The sequence below is a fragment of the Galleria mellonella genome, unplaced genomic scaffold (assembly GCF_026898425.1).
Source record: "Galleria mellonella isolate WM207_F2 unplaced genomic scaffold, CSIRO_AGI_GalMel_v1 utg74, whole genome shotgun sequence".
In the NCBI taxonomy this organism is placed as follows: Eukaryota; Metazoa; Arthropoda; class Insecta; order Lepidoptera; family Pyralidae; genus Galleria; species Galleria mellonella.
The window spans coordinates 3,305,881-3,323,311 of NW_026442147.1; the positions used below are offsets into that span (position 1 = coordinate 3,305,881).

The 17,431-nt window shown below is 31.1% G+C and overlaps 3 protein-coding genes across 9 annotated transcripts; 1 reads left to right on the plus strand and 2 right to left on the minus strand.

The window, feature by feature from the left end:
• Positions 1-14: 14 nt before the first annotated feature.
• On the minus strand, positions 15-10,344 carry LOC113516020 (dihydrolipoyllysine-residue acetyltransferase component of pyruvate dehydrogenase complex, mitochondrial). Of its 7 annotated transcripts, none has more exons than XM_052901008.1 (10): positions 10,117-10,344; positions 9,285-9,463; positions 8,875-9,057; positions 8,535-8,567; positions 7,464-7,580; positions 4,059-4,300; positions 3,570-3,664; positions 2,295-2,494; positions 2,048-2,150; positions 15-1,207 (listed from the first exon to the last, which is right to left on the minus strand). In XM_052901008.1, the coding sequence occupies exons 1-10, from the start codon at positions 10,233-10,235 to the stop codon at positions 1,078-1,080; spliced, it is 1,401 nt and encodes a 466-aa protein (XP_052756968.1). In that variant the 5' UTR covers positions 10,236-10,344; the 3' UTR covers positions 15-1,077. The 7 variants fall into 7 exon arrangements, with proteins under 7 accessions (XP_052756968.1, XP_052756966.1, XP_052756963.1 ...); XM_052901006.1 differs by having other exon boundaries at positions 4,059-4,348; XM_052901003.1 differs by having other exon boundaries at positions 4,059-4,348; positions 7,401-7,580.
• A 1,078-nt stretch (positions 10,345-11,422) lies between these two features.
• On the plus strand, positions 11,423-13,678 carry LOC113516100 (60S ribosomal protein L37a). Its single transcript, XM_026900466.3, has 3 exons — positions 11,423-11,572; positions 11,761-11,889; positions 13,489-13,678. The coding sequence occupies exons 1-3, from the start codon at positions 11,570-11,572 to the stop codon at positions 13,627-13,629; spliced, it is 273 nt and encodes a 90-aa protein (XP_026756267.1). The 5' UTR covers positions 11,423-11,569; the 3' UTR covers positions 13,630-13,678.
• A 313-nt stretch (positions 13,679-13,991) lies between these two features.
• LOC113516113 (solute carrier family 41 member 1-like) lies at positions 13,992-16,429 on the minus strand. The gene is made up of 2 exons (XM_026900482.3): positions 16,195-16,429; positions 13,992-16,098 (listed from the first exon to the last, which is right to left on the minus strand). Exon 2 carries the CDS (start codon positions 16,074-16,076, stop codon positions 14,781-14,783), a length of 1,296 nt encoding a protein of 431 aa, XP_026756283.1. The 5' UTR covers positions 16,077-16,098; positions 16,195-16,429; the 3' UTR covers positions 13,992-14,780.
• Between the last annotated feature and the right edge of the window lie 1,002 nt (positions 16,430-17,431).

Below are 17,431 nucleotides of genomic sequence, written 5' to 3' on the forward strand. Positions count from 1 at the left end.
ATAAAAGGCACGTATAAGAATAAAATATATTTCACTATCGTCCATATATCAACTGGCAGTATATAAAAGTCAAGACGTTAACAACACTTGCATAGTATGCCAATCACATCTTGCACCAAACATCTAACCAATGTATTTACATACCTACGCTTGACTAATCCAGTTATAAATATCGATTTTTTCTACTGTAAAGTAATAAAAATTAAACCGATATAAAGCAGGTAGATCTTTACTCCAAAACAATAGCCGAATACTCACCGGATATCACAAAAATGCGTGTAAATTGACCGAGTCACTTGTAAATAAATAATATATTTGTTGACATTGATTATATGTTTAGTTACATATCATAAAGCAAGAAATACTCCTGCTTTACAATATATAATAGGCAGCAAACATATACCAAGTAACATTAAAATTATATGGAGTATTCACCATTAATAAACATGTAATTATTGTACGTTCATTACTTAATTTGCTAAATAAATAATCACTTAACATCTTTAACAATCGCACGTCCTTCGTAAAAAGTGAAATGAATGATGAGGTGATAGAAACTTAAGGGCAAACACACTTACAACTTGAATTTTTAAGTAACTTACAATAATTTATGGAATCAATTCTCTTTACCGCACTGTTTATAAAATATACATACAACGACAAATATACCGTAAGGAGGATATGAAAATGTATTCACACAAAATGTATTGTGTATTTATCAATTTGATATCGAACATCTGAGTTTCATTTATACGCTGTAGCTTATCCCCCGCTATTCAAAAGATGTCAATAATATCATAACATTCAAACATTATAAAACAATATGTCTTTTCAATTACAATTTTCAGAATGTACCTATTGATATACCCATTGCAAAATTTTAATTTTTAATAACAGTACAAATATCACACACCAGAAATGTATTATTGTGTCTGATCTATTACTCGAACATTTCTGGCGATATACATTATAGGCATTTCATTTATTAGCTTAATTACGTAAAAAAATCGTTGGCTACTAGGTATACTCAGCAAATACCATGAGTCTATAATTATTTGTCGTTAGTCGGTTGCATTTTTACATTATAATATTGGAGGGGTCTTCGAGGTTCTTTCTTAATTCGCTCATCCATTGTGCGCCAACCGCGCCATCAATAACTCTGTGGTCTGCTGAAGCCGTGAACGAAATGAACTTCGCCGTTCGGAATCTAAAAAAAATAGTAGTGACAAAAAAATGTAGATTTAGTTTTGATATCTATTATATAAAAATGAAACAAGAATAAAAAAATCTCATATATCTAGAATTTTTATCTGTAGTTTAGCCCTATGTTACTACAACTAAATTCTGCAAAAGTTGCTGTTGCAGTAAGTTTTATTCAAACTATGTATTTAGCAATTAATAGATCACAAGTGAGTAACGAAATACAAAAATAATATAGAAATAGTTTAATACAAACTACTACATCAGTATCCAAGGAAGCAACACTTAGTTAGGTGCATATTGCCCATCTCAGAATTATCTAGTGCCCACCACAGGATGCATTTAAATTATACGTAAAGTCATATCTCAGAGTACATAATGTGCCTTTTTTAACCCCCCCCCCCCTCTCTTTACTGGTGAATAATCTTAAATATGTCAATATAGTAGTATATAGTAACAGAGTAAGGACACCATATGTCTCCACTTCACATCCCCAAAATATGGTAAGAGCTGTCTAAGAGAATGAAACAAGAGAAATGCAAGAAAAGGAAGACTCAGAAACACGGTACTAAGCCTAGCTATCATTGTATTATTAGTAGGCTAGAAAACCACCTTTTATGGGGAGATCCATGCTTAGTAGTGGGACATTTAACGGGTTATCAACATAGGGTAAACAAATATTGAATTTCTTTGTGATCTACGATCGGTCGGTCGTTCGTCGTATTATAACTGGATAAGATATATAATACGCATTGTTACCATTATCGTGTAAGAGGTCCATTAAACAATTCTTATTGTTATATTAAGTTTGTCATATATATTATTAAAAAAAAATAGAAATACATACCCTTCTGGAATATTCTTATCAACAATAACTAACTCCTGTACACCACCGCACGCCAATATTAACGATTGTGGGGGATTAATGATGGCGTTGAACATTGTAATACCTAAAAATGATTTCGAATTAAATTATACAATCTGACATTATTATTTGGGTATTACAGTGATTATAATTATTGGATATTTCTCTTTAACAAATTTTTTTATTATAATTCAATTTTTTTTTTTATTATACTAGGGAATTCACTTACCAAACATTCCGAGGTTGGAAACAGTAACAGTTCCACCCTGGTATTCCTGTGGTTGTAATTTTCCATCTTTGGCTTTCTGTGCTAGCTCTTTCATCGTCTTGGATAGATCGATGATGCCTCGTGAATCGGCGTTGAACAATATCGGTGTTATTAGGCCAGATGGAGTGGCTACTGCCACACTGACATCAACGTTTGAGAATCTGAAAGTAAATGATTTTTATAATGTACTATCGTGACGTCCTGACGGATCTTAATTGTACCAATTATATTAGGATATTATTTAAAATATTTTAAAATAGGATATTATTTAACAAGCAGTGACGTTTTGAAACCAATCGTATAAAAATAATAAAAACATTTTACAATTAAAACAGTGGAAGAAAGTATAAATATTTTAAACAATATCATATAATCGATAAAATACTATTACAGAGAGATATTAAAAAGAGTAGAATATAGTAACTACCATCAGTAGAAGAATGAGTTAAATGAAACATGTCTTCTTAAAGTACGCTATACACAATGTCGCATTTAAGCATAAACTACATAGGCTACAACCCAGGAGTCACCACTATAAATGGGCCCTCACTAAAAATGGACTCTTGCCTTAAATGGGCAGAATTAGTTACAAAGTTAGATAAACGGGAAAATGGAAACTTAATTTACTACTAATATGTATTGAAATTTTATTACTAGCCATTGCTGGGAATTCTTTTGGGGATCTTTCACATGGGAAGTGTAATTTAATAAACAATATTGAATATTTCAATAATTCTTTCTATTTTCGTCTCATTAATTCAATTGAATTTTAAGTACCAAATACCTGTACTGATACTTGGTAAAGGATTAAAAATAAAAAATAAAAAAATAGAAAACTAAATGTAATTTTAAGATATATTCGTAAAATGAGACCCAACCCACAGATGTAGCCTAGGGGCCTACAAACTTTAAATACACTATAAATACAGTGCTAGCTATACTTAAACGCTACGGTTGTACTGATACATATGCATTCGTTATATTTCGTATCAAACTAGCTACTTCTTGTAACTTTATCCGCAAAAACTTATTGTTTCTTATTTGCATAATTAATGAGAAATATAAAATAAGAAACATTGTTCCATTGGAGAAAGTATAAACTCAGCACACTCAAAGAGATTTTTTCAATATACTATATGTTGGTAAAAAGAAATTAAATTAGTAGTTTATTATTTATAGTACAAGCTTTACTTAGGTCGGGACTAGAGGGCGTTGTATGTTACAAAAGTCACTTACTGTCTAATAAAGGTGTCTTGCCAGTACGAATTAACCACTGGCACTCTTTTACATGCTGCTGCCACTGCTTTGACAATGAAATCGTTAACTGACACCTGCATAATGAAAAAAAAAACAATTATAAAAAATAATAATAATACATATGAAAATAGAAAAATTAATATGAAAAATAATGAAGTCTTAAAATATTAAATTATTACGTTAGAAGTGGATGTATGATGAAAGTTTTGTTTCAAATGCATATTTTGACATTATTGCCAAATTCAAATCATAATAATAACAAAATTAGACATGACATTGCAAGTAACTCTTAATAAATGTTACTCTATATAAATTGCATGGTTTTTTTTTTAAACTACAGCCCAACGAGTAACCGTCGCTATTAATGTAGCTTTCTGTAGGAGAAACAGTTTATAATATCAGTTAAGTTTTATAATTAAATAAAATATTAAGGCATACAGTTAAATCTCATATTAAAAAATAACTAACCTTTACACCAGCTTTTTCTTCCTGCAGCTGCTCATTAACTCTCTTCCTCATCGCTAGAGTCTTCTCAACATTCACAGTCATAGTGAGCTGATAATGAGGGATGCTCTGTTTGGCGGCGGAAAGACGCTTCGCGATGGTTTCCCGCATGCCAGACAAGGGGATGTCCACGTAAGAAGCGCCGGGTGCAGGCGCGGGCGGCGCTGGAGCCCCGCGAGACTCCGCAGCCTCCGCTGCTGGAGCGCCTGCGAGATCCCCGCTCTTCAGTGACCCATATAGTCCAGAACCTTCCCCTGTAGTTGGCATGAAATAAACTTTTAATAGACGCAATCTATTATGCAATTAAATGTTAATAAAATTTGATATTTGAAAATTATAAACGGTGAAGTAAATAAGTATTTGAATTTATGTCATACCATCCACCAAGGGCATTTTCAAAGATTACATGATTATGTACTATTTAATTTACTAAAATTTATTTTATACAATTTTAAAATTAGACTATAACCAATCTTGACATATGACAAGGTTGGTTCAAAAGAATTTCAAAAAATTCTCTCATAACATTATAGAATTTTTTTAAATCTACTACACATATTTTGTATACACAATCGTGACTTAACGCGATGACAAACCTTTCCAGATAAAAAGTACCTACATACCTGCTTATTTATTGCCGACGTTTCTACGCGCATTGCATTATATGTGTAAACAATTCGAAAGTTTAAAATTAACTAACCTACCCATCAATTTTTTTATAGTTACAAATATATGGTTAAATTTGAAAGTTGCATCTCAAAAGCTTTTTTATCCACCTCCTATTGAACCTAACGGAAAATTGTTTAATATTACAATATCTCTATTCTCTATATACCTACTCCCAAGTCAAAAGGTTGCATCTATAATCAAAAATTCATAATTTTGATACCAAAACTCACATATGAATGGTACAAATATATGCTGATAGCACATAGCACTAACTAACATCGCCTGCAATCTACGAAACGCCAACATACAGGTTTAAATTAACTAATCTTCATGATGAAGACAGACATAAAAGCATATTAATTACATTAATGAATTCATTAAACATGGAAAATACAGAGTCAATATAGAAGGAAATATAAACAAGCTGAAGTGACAATGGGCTGGTCACATAGCTCGAAGAACCGACAACAAATGGGGAAGGAATATTCTTGAGTGGCGACGTACGGGAAAACTTTATGTAGGACGACCTACATTAGATAAGAGTGACGACCTCAAATACATTGCAGGGAGTCAGTGGATGCAGGTAGCTCTGGACCATTCCTTATGGCAGTCTATGGGAAAATCTATGTTTAGCAGTGGACAGATAATGGCTGAGATGATGATGATGATAGAGACAAATAAATACTAAGATTACTATGTATGACGTTATGAGGAAGCTAATATGATCAGTCAAACATACCATATACAACAAGTCTTTACTCCGCACAATTAGTAAACATTGAATATATCTTTTTATCAAAATAACAGCGCACATTATAAACAAATTAATTGGTAAAATCAAAGCGTATTTGATGACATATTACTGCTTGTTCTATTTTTAAATGATAAAATTCGATAAAAATACATGCTAAAATTGTTTATTAATTGTGCCATGTACACACAGATTGTAAGGATACTCTTTCTAACTTAATTATATTTCAGAATAATTGAAATCGGACAATTCAATTACATAATCGATGTGATAAAATAGTCGATTTTATCATCGTTACATCTCTAGAAACTAAATCCAAACGTCATCCTATCTATGTGAAGAAGATATGATCACGCCATCACGCTTGGTGATTATGATCATTATACATGATATTCTTGTGACACGCGTTATATAAATTTGGAAGGAAATATATAAAAGATATCGAGCATCAATAGCGTGCATGAACATTAATTAAAACTTCTGTTTGGCTTTGATAAGGTGGTGAAAAATGTTTATGATAAACTGTCTCTAAACAGATAACAAAGAAGGTTAATCTAAATTATACATATCAAGCTCTACTATGAGTAACTTCTATGTCGGCAATTACGAGGTCTGTCCGGAAAGTTCGTATAAAAGTGTTCTGGAATGCGAGAAAGAGGAGTGGGGAGGCCAGGTAAGCGCAGGACCCCTTCCTTATGTCCCTAACAATGCTTCAGTTCTGGTCTGACCGCCGTGCGGTGCGAACTGGCTTGTCACGCCATCTGTGAAATTACCTCTTAACGAAACCCCGTCGGCATGGAGCCCGCTTCCGTTGAAGAGCAGCGCGTCGTAATCAAGTTTCTCTCGAAACTCGGCAAGAATGGCCGTGAAAGCAAAGAGTGGAAGACATCCGGGGAACCACGAACAAAAAAATCAAGAAAATCCCGCTCAAATGTCAAGACAATGTTGATTGTTTTTTTCGATGTTCGGGGGATTGTCCATCAAGAATTCGTCCCTCCAGGCCAGACAGTTGATGGAAAATTCTACGTCGATGTGCTCAGACGCCTCAAAGCTCGTGTGGCACGAGTTCGTCCAGAATTGGCGCGAGAGGGGCGTTGGATTCTTCACCACGACAATGCCCCTGCCCACACCTCTCTTGTTGTCCGTGAGTTTTTGAGTAAAAATTCCATTACGGTGACCGAACACCCCCCTATTCGCCGGATTTGGCCCCGTGTGACTTCTTCTTGTTCCCAAAAACCAAATTGGTACTTCGGGGGCGGCATTTGGGGGACATAAATGAGATAAAAAAAGCTACGACGGGGCAGCTGAGAAACCTACAACCAGAGGACTTTCAAGGAGCCTTCTCACAGTGGAAACGGCGTTGGCACAAGTGTCACAGGGGGAGTACTTTGAAGGGGATAAAATTGATTTACCTGAATAATTGTAAAATAAAATTTTTAAAAAACTTTTATACGTACTTTCCGGACAAACCTCGTATAAATAGTGGTAGTAACAAAATGAGGACGATTTTTCAATACTAGATAAAACTTGTACATGAATAAAATGCAAAATGATGTTAATTTTCGCTTTAAGAGAGTGTCTATATAGTAAGTTTGATAGCATAAAGCAGAGAAATTGTGTACTTTTTTATAAATATTAAGTTAAAAAATGTGATTCTTTGTTTATTTAAGAGAAAAATACAATAAACACTTAAAACAAATTTTAAGAAATTATACAAACGTTTATATCATGTGTTTATATCATATCACATTTTCAGATTAACTTTTTAAATCCTGTTAGGAAAGATTTATAATGTTCTATCTTATAACAGACAAGTTTTATCTAGCTATTGAAAAACGTTTTTACTAGGAAAGCAAGTGAGTTTTGGTGTAAAAGGAGACATTCACCTCCAAGTCGGATTTTCTTGAGTTCAGCAAGCCTTCTGGCCATGGGGCTGGCGTAGACCCTACCTTCTGCGGCAGGGGCCGCCGGCGCCGGGGCGGGGCGGCCCGCAGCGGGCGCCTTAGGGGCCGGCGCGGGGGCCTTGGCGGCCGGCGCCGGCGCCTCAGCGGGGGCTGCTGGCTTCTCTGCTGCGAGAATATTTCAAGTTTATATACATACATATATAAGCCGCGTTTACACGGTGACATCTTACAGTCCCAAAATCTCGCCATCTGTGTGACTGTATAAGTAATAAATAATAAAGTGGGTTTTGTATAAGTAATAATATTGTACAATAATATTATTTCATAGTAGTATTATTATTTAGTGTCAATCTTTCATACAGTATATCATTCGATATACAAGCGAAGGATGCAAAAACACGAGCAAAAGTTCATTGCCGCTGCTAAAGTACCGCGTTAATTTGCGCGAAAAGTATTTATAGGAATGTACTATACATATAAAAATGTATTATAATTTTTCCTGCTAATAATAGTGTTGGCGGAAAGATATTGGCCCTGAAAAATTGTCACGTGTAAACATTGCCATTATGGGCAATCTCAAATGTAAATAAGCGTGTTTATATTTATATGAATTTCTAAAGTGACAATAATGATTTGTAATGAACTGTGAAGCATATAATTTAATGATACTATTTTAAATGTACTTTACATTAATATTACAGTATGAGTACTTAGGAGTTGTACACACATCCTAAACAACTATGATCTACCATTAAATATTATACTTAATACTTTAATCTTAAGACAATATTTAGTTTATTATATTTTGACCTTGTTGTGTCAATCAATATATACCATTGACCTTGTAAGGTCAATGTTATTTAGTGATGAATTGTAACTATTATTTTTTGGGTTCAGATGGTCTGAAGTTTTTGGGCATACATATTTACAATTATTTACATTCCAAAAGTATGTGAATTCAGCTGTAAAAATATAGGGCATTATAAAAATTATAAATTTGTCGACATGTGAGATCTTAGAATAAAGCAATTGTCTACAATAGGTATGAAGGATTAATATACAGATAATTAAAAGTAAAAATGAGATGTATAGCTAAAATACTATGGGAAAAATAACCTTTTTCTGCCGGTTTTGGTGCAGGATCAGGTGCTGTGAATTAAGTAAAAATGATGTTAGTGGATTCATGCAATTAAACAATTATTTATTTATACAAAAATTCATTCTTCATATCCAACTAGTAATTGAACCACACTTTATACTTAGGTAAATAACTTAAAAATCTAACAATATAGAAAACACATGCCTTTTAATATTTATAAATCACACATCACATTAAAATATTATTATCATTTCATTTATTTAATTAAATAAAACATTAACACAAATTCCAACATGGCTATGATGATGTTGTAGTATTAAATTAAATAATAACTAGCCTACTGTTGGAATTACTTACAATCATCTTTGAAGTCCTTAAATGCTGCAACATCTGCCTGATTTTCAACAATGATGCAGAGCAACTTGCCAACTGGCACTCCTTTAGTTCCAGCTGGGATTAATATTTTTGCTAAATACCCCTCCTCAGGAGTCTCAAATCCCATTGTTGCTTTGTCAGTTTCAATCTCACAAAGTAGATCACCTAAAATAAAATATATGTTTAGTTTTATGCTTATATCTAATAATATGTAATTATATAAAATATGAAACTGACTTTGGAATACAAGAATATGCCTATTTTAAATAATATATTTTATTTTTTAAATAAGTTAAATATTGAGAGTAACTTTTGTGAAACAGGAGTTTATAGACAATTCCAAACTGCAGAAATAATTTTGAAAGCCTTAACAATAATATAAAAAATTGTACCTTCATTAAGTTTATCACCCTCTTTCTTCTCCCAACTGACTATGGATCCATTTTCCATAGTAGGAGATAAAGCTGGGAGTTTTACTTTTATATGTGATGGTAAACTTGAATATTGTCTCAGCTGAGTGTTCCATTGTGGTGCCACAGATATTGTCTTGCATTGTGAACTTGATAATAATCTGCATCAAATTAATAAAATTATTAGATTACTACTATATACATTAGATTACTGTTAAAGAATTTGCAATTAGTAATATGCAAATTTATTAATCCTCCTATATATACAGAGCATATAAATTTGATTTATACATAGTATTTGGGATGGAGAAGGACATAGGATACTTTTTAGGTGCTATATTGGAAAAGTCGCAGACACAGCTGGAATAACATATGGTAGCTTATGGAGTTAGAAGGTAGTATAATTAGAAAAAAAATCATTATGGAAAATTATAGACAGGGGATAATATTGACCTACTGTTACCATGTTCAATTTTTGAACATGGTAACAGTAGGTCAATATTAACCTCTTATAGGAAGCTACTTGTACCTGGCAGTAGAATGTTAATGGGTCATTAAAATGATTCTGGTATCATCACATGTAGGATGCCGGCAACGACCTTCGTATCTAGAGATGACAGTTTCCAAGGTGAAAAGGGTTTTTGGTTATGCAATGAGAACCGCTTAAATTACATATTTGTGAATAAAGTACATAATAAAATTTATTACTTTATGCACTCACCCATTCAAAATTATATTATTACAAAGAAAATCCATGAGAACGACTAATATTTACTATATAAACAAACAAAAGTATTAGTTAATAAAGACTTACTTATTTGATTGTTTTCTCTTTGCCAATTCTGTGCTCATGCATCTTGTAACATTAGATCGAACGGCTTTCTTCAGGCCGGTGTTCAAAACTTGATTTCGTACAACGATTGATCGCAACATTTTTGATTTTTAATATAACTAAACCTAATCCGTCCAGGTTATTAGGACGGCTTTTTATCCGTAAGATCGACCTTTCGTAAATTTGTAGGTCATTGAATTCGTCAATGAAATGGTCTGTCAAAAGCAGGGAAATAAATTGCCAGGATAAAAAATGAACCGTTATTCAACGGGCCGATTCTGAAACGTCATTTCTCTAAACTATTTTAATGTAATTTTGACTTAAATCTATTACCAAATTAGTTCATAATTGTCTTTGTAGCAAAGATTTCAATTAAAAGAAAATTCAATTTTAGAGACACGTTTAGAATAATGGCACCTCAAACTAGATCCTGCTCTTTATTTATGTTGTTGTTAGGGACATTGACAAAAATATTATTTACTAAAACGTAATCTTTTAATTAGTATTTATTTCCTGACTTCTTACTTTTTATTAATATAAATTAAACACTGTGTGAAATATAATATAGCTACAACAGACAATTCTTATAGTTATAACTATAATGTAACTGGGGAAGAAAGATACAATATCACCACTATTTGCGACGCTCGACAAACTAGTTAGTTAAGTTAGTATAAGAACTTTTCAGTGCAGTACCTATATACTGTAATATTTATTAATTATACAAATTAAGACACAGCATAACATATATTTATTGTCACTGTGTTCAGTATTACCCAGGGAACGTGTCACATTAAACCTTTTCACGTTTATTAATTTTCAATTACAACAATTACGTTTCAAACTTAGATTCTAAAGTACATAAATTGGCAATACATGAAACAGAAAATATAATAACTTGTATGTTAAAGTAAGAGAAACAATAGGACAATAATTTGCACAATATGTTATACGGCCGTATGATATACCAAATTCAGATACAACCAGCTCGCATACTTTCTATATAATTTATGTCGAATATTTAATCTAATAATGTAAATAAACAAAAATTTTATAAACACACTAAGAACAAGAATTTACATTTTCTATACACTACCCTGCTATGAAGTGAGAAAAATAGCAACTAATGGTGTATCTTTCGTCTTCTTTTTACTAATTATATTTGCATAAGAAGAAAGTAAGCAATCATATGATTTACAGTTTTTATTATATCATTCCTTCTATTTAATTCCTTGTTTTTAGGACTTGAATTAATTTCAGTGTTAAGAACACTGAAATTGAAATTGTATTGAAATTGAATAACAATTTTGGCAACACTGAAGTGTCAAATGTCAAAACTGTCAAGTGTCATTAAACTGTCATCAATAAGATTTAGTTTTTTTATTATTTCGTCCTTTCTGTCAATTCGGCTTTTGGATTAAACAGGTTATTAAAAATGGTGAGGTTTAAATTGTTAAAAATCTTCGCAATCTTAAATTATGAACTGAAATAAAATATATCCCAGTTATATGTGTCACTTTTATAGAGTTTACTGATATTTATTTCATGCCACGATTAGATAAAAACTTATTAATGTTTTACTCTAGTGGAACCATGTAGTCAAACAATAACATTCTTTAATTCCAGGCCAAACGCACGAAAAAGGTCGGAATCACTGGCAAATATGGCACACGTTATGGTGCTTCATTGCGTAAAATGGTTAAAAAGATGGAAGTGACTCAACATGCTAAATACACTTGCTCTTTCTGTGGAAAGGTTAGTGAAATTGTTTTCTATAGTCTATTGTGTTCAGTTATGTTATGGACAAGGTGAGTAATTAGTTGAGAAATATGCTTATTTCCCATCTTCAAATATTATTACATTGAAATATTCAGATTAATTAAAAAGAAAAAAAAAATACAAATCAAAAGTGGACATTCATTTTGTAAGTTACATTGACCAAATGATCAATAATGATAATGATGAGAAAATTTTCATCATTATCAAAATAAATCCCTGTAATATAAAATAAAATATGAATTTTATACATGCCTGTATATTTGTGCACATATTTTTATGTTGTTTCATTACAGTAACTAAATAATACTTTCTGTAATAATGTATGACATGGCTACCAGTAATTAACATTATATACTTGAATTAATTGTTGGTGTCTCAAATAAATAAAAAAAAATATGAATATTATGTGATTTGTTAAGAATATGTAATTAATGTTTATAGAGTAGGAATTAATTATAATGCATATTTACAATTTTCTATTCAAGAACAGGAATTCAATCAATTTATTTTTTTAATAAATTTTGCTGATGTCATGCTACTTTTTTTTATTTAAATATTAGTTAATCACTTGGTTTATCAAAACAATCTTTGTCTTTTAACTAAGGAATTAAATAATTCTATCCCAACCAACCCAATTTAAGTACATGATATTGTTTATTTTAGAAATGAAATGGTTTGTTAGACTTGCTATAAATAAATTTTAAATAGATTTCCAAATAGGTATCAGTTTCTGCATTTTATTATTTATCAGACATGGTTCTGTCTAAACATTTTCAGGTTACATATTTACCAACAAACATAAAAAAAAAAATATGCAAATATTTATCATTTTATGCTCTTACGTCAGAGATTTATCTAGACTCTCAGTGAATTTGTTTAAAAGCCTTAACAATCTAAAGTACTGATAAAGATCAAATTGTAAGCAAATAAGCATGAATATAATTACAAAGTAGATTTTTCATACAAACTACTATGAACATGATTTACTGTGAAAAATTGAAAAAACATTATATTTATTAATAAAATTGTAACTGATGTGATGTCTGTACATGGGACATATAAAAAAAATTGTTGTGAGACATCTTAATAAGAGCAATAGAAGTTGAAAAATTTTTAGGAATCTTGTTTGTCTGTCCAGCTGTATATTGTACCAAATATTTTTGTCAAGTGATCAATAGAGAATAAAAAAAAAATAGTCTGGTATCACATAAAATCTACTGCACTAAATTAAATGCAATTTTCATAGTTGTTTTCCTAAAGATGTAACTTAAAAATTGATGCATGTTTTATCTTGATACACCATTTAGAAATGGTTTCTTTCATTGGTTCTCCTACTTTTGATATCCATGTCTATAAACCTAATAACCAGAAAGCTAGTAGTTAATACTTGGATAAATATTCATCTAGTTTTGTTCTGTGGAGAAAGTTGCTCAGTTCCACTTGTGTGGAAAGATTTTTACAAATTAAAAAGTAGTTAATAATATATAGTGAGTAAATAATTAAAAAAAAACCTTATTTAATATTTCAAGTGGTCATTAAAATAAATATAACTAAAGGTGTAAATTAATATTCTAGGATGCAATGAAGCGCTCATGTGTTGGCATCTGGTCATGCAAGCGCTGCAAAAGAACAGTAGCTGGTGGCGCTTGGGTGTTCTCCACAACAGCCGCGTCATCCTGCCGCTCAGCTGTGAGAAGGTTACGTGAAGTAAAGTAATTACCTCTCACACATTAGGATAAGATAATAAATTGTAAAAAAAAAATTTGTTTTATTTTTTATAATACTTAAAAAACAAGCCTGCATCATTTCTGCAATTGTGACATGTCTGGACATGTTATCTAATATAAAAATGTATTAACCAGGATCATAGTAAAATTTTTGGTGCTTTAGCCTCAATCTTAATTTGCAAAATACACTTAGCAACATAGACTATGTTGCCAAGTGTATTTAGTATTTATTGAATTTTCCTATAGATAAAGTTAAGATACAAGTATCAGATCAATCATTTTGTGATAAGTATCCACCTGCATATCTCCTATATACTCATAGTTGTGGGTTAAGAAAATAAAGATGTCACATTTATTACAGTAATATATTTATTCGAATATATGCTAGTCTGTTGATACTAGTGCATCACAATTTCATATAAAAATATAGTTATCTAAAATATTATTTAGCACCAATATATATATTTAGATATCTCTTATGTACTTAGTCATAGTATTACATTGAGCAAGAATATACAAAAAAAAAAATTATGAAAGATGACCAGTTTTATAACTAAATATTTTAAAATTAGCAACAGAACTAAACATGTAGTGGCAATAAAATACTTTGAGTTAGTACCTAAATACACAAAATATATTTGACTATGTCTTAAGTACTATAAACTATGCATGTAAATTGCATGAATCAAGTAATAATTTTATTATTCTCAATATTTCTATCAGTACATAATAAAGAAAACATGTACTGTATATAACAGCCATTAAGTAAAATATGAGACCATTAATATATCAAATTATACATAAAACCAAATGGCACTGGACATTCAATAATTCTTCTGTCTTTTGTTGTTATTACATTTTTATGGAATTTATGAAATAGTATAAATTAAGGATAGTACCTGCTACCTTAATCACAATATTAATGACAATGTCAAATTGAAACAGAAAAGTTTATATAATATTTTGGACAAAACTTTAATCGGCACTTCACTCATATCTTTGACTTGCACATATTAAGTTTTAATTAAAAGATATTGAGGACAGATACAACAAAATAATTTTATTATGTTTCAATAGTAATAACAGAATTATTTACTAGGTTTTCTTAACATAAAACTTTTATTAACATATAAATAACTTTCAGTCGCCTAGGTCACTATCTTTGTCCCCTATAACATCAAGTACAATGAAGGCAGCACCTAAAAATGCTGTACCAAGTAAGTCACCAAGTGCAGTTAAATAGGGTATTGCTGAATTGTCAGGATCCATTCCCAATTTCCACATCCATAACACCATATAGTGACTTATTGACAATAATAAGAATACTTGCAGCAAAGCTGCTGACATATATACCAATATAAATACAGGAGTTAAAGATGTGTGACCTGCCCTTAAGTAACCTATTGTATACAGAAATATTAGTTGGCCAGGTATGACCATTAATAATAACAATTTCGTTGTTTTGCCTAACACTGAATTTTCTTTTTGACCTGTGTGTAAGGATGTTGACAACCTGGAAGCATGAACTGCAACCATGTTGCCACCAATACCATTTATTACCAACTGGAATACAGCAACACCTTTGTATTTAGATACTGTATAGTCCAGAATTAAACCTCCAGCACTACTTATAACCATAGCAGACACTACAGGCACCCATCCTTCATCCAATGCCTGTTTAGTAAATTTGTTTTTCCATGCTATATAACCACACACTGGGACAAGACTTGCGCCAACAATTATAATAATAGATGGTAATATTACACTAGTGCCAATAGATGAATATAACAGTGAAGCTATCCAAGATAATAATGCCAAGGTTGTTAAATCTCCTAGACTAGCTGCTATTGGAGTTGCAATATTGTCTGGATTTATATACAACTTTCTTGAAATAACTATAACACCAATCATGATAAGACCAAGAACTAAACTAGCAAATGAAGCTGTAAGGACACTTGATGCACACAGTAACAAAGCATGGTGAATATCAAATTCTCCATAAGGAATCCAACCCATAGCAACTGCTGCCATTGCTGCTAAGAAACCCACAAGTATAGCTTGACATTGAATTAAACATAAATTGCCAATGATTAATGTTCCTAAACTTGTTTCAAGATGACCTAAGTGGGCATTGGTAGATAATCGTGATGCTAATGTCATTTCCAAATTACCCTTCAGCCCAAGAAGAGCTGGTACTAATATATATACTTCTGAAACTTGCTTGAAAACATCCCAGTGCTGCACCAAGTCTAGCAACAAACTGGCCGCCACCATACCAAAGCCGGCGAGTAAAAAGGACACAAACATTTGTACACCAGCTACCCATGAATTTTCTTTCGAATATTTAATGTCCGGCGGTTTATTTTCATTTGTGATAAGCCTGTAGCCGTCTGCATTCACGTTCTGTTCACTGTTGCACTCAGAAGTCCTCAGCATTTTAGAATTACTGTTCTTGCTTCTGTTCATAATTTTAAACAAGTATATCAATAAAATAACAATATATTAATAGAAAACTTATACAACTGCGGAGGATTTAAGTCAAAATTTCACGTACTCTGGCTTTTCTAATAAAAACTACGAGACAGTTCAACGTGATACTCTTATGACAATCAGATGAAAACTAGGCAACCACGTCGTATAGATATAAAATCAATCAAGTTGCTTGTATATTCACAGACTGATTAGGTATTGTAATATCATATTGAAACTAAATAAATTAACTAGTACGTATATTTGTTGAATTAAGTCAATTGTTGATGTTGATTGAAAATGTTGATGACAGTGACAAGACTTTTATTCTTGCCACTATAGATTATTGATAGATATTATATTATTTCTTAGAGGTTGATATTTCGGCATAGATAAGAATAATAGAAATATCTACGATCCCAAAAGACATTAATGCATGGCAATGTATACCATAAGTCAATACATATAATGAGACATCACTATTATGAAAAGAACCATAGGTACTTAAATCTTTGGTAGATACTAGTAATAAAAACATAGGCTTAGTTTAACGTACTCTAAATTCTTCATAATCTAAAAATTAAAACATGAATGCGTGAACAAGATGGGATTTTTTGTTTTACATTACAAACGCTTTTATATTGATGGACAAACTAATTATTTGAGTAATGTATATAGCAAGTGAGTAATAACTTGGATAAAACTGATTTGTATTATATGTAATAGTGTTGAATATGTAGTGAAACTTTTTCAATATATATTTTAAATACAATTTATGTGCGATACAATGACATATTTTTATCAGTCGGAAGCCATCTACAGGTAAATATAACAATTTATAAGTAAGACTTCCAGATGACAAATTATTTTATTATGGAAATAGAAAGCTATAAATTTTGATCATGAATTGGTGAAAATTGAGTTTTCCTATTCAATAATTTTGCATTACCTGTAACTAGCGAGTCATTAAAAACCGAAAATTACTATTATAATAATTACTTCTATCTATTGCTATTAGATCTTTAATGTAATTGTTATTAAAGATACACTTAACTCATTTGACGATTAGAAAACAATTGTGATTTATTACATTTGTGATTATAAATTGTTAAATAACAAAATTTCTTTAATAATCCTTTTTCATTAATATCGAATATTTTATGATATTTAATAACAAAATAATAAAATCACAAATCATAATAATAAATACCTATCCAGTGATATAATAATAAAAAAATTGTGAACTTAAGAACATGTCTTTCTGTTAATGAAAACTCTTGATTAATTTTAGATAAGTATGCATATAGGTAAGACATCATTTT

Bases quoted from the DNA above. Each gene is read 5' to 3' on its own strand.
- LOC113516020 (XM_052901002.1), bottom strand. From the start codon at position 10,235: ATGTTGCGATCAATCGTTGTACGAAATCAAGTTTTGAACACCGGCCTG. The intron at 2,495-3,569 runs GTAAGTGACTTT...ATTTACTTTCAG, and splicing joins CAAGACACCTTTATTAGACA to ATTCTCAAACGTTGATGTCA. The intron at 2,151-2,294 runs GTAAGTGAATTC...AATCATTTTTAG, and splicing joins TTCCAACCTCGGAATGTTTG to GTATTACAATGTTCAACGCC.
- LOC113516100 (XM_026900466.3), top strand. The intron at 11,890-13,488 runs GTTAGTGAAATT...TTAATATTCTAG, and splicing joins CTTGCTCTTTCTGTGGAAAG to GATGCAATGAAGCGCTCATG.
- LOC113516113 (XM_026900482.3), bottom strand. From the start codon at position 16,076: ATGCTGAGGACTTCTGAGTGCAACAGTGAACAGAACGTGAATGCAGAC.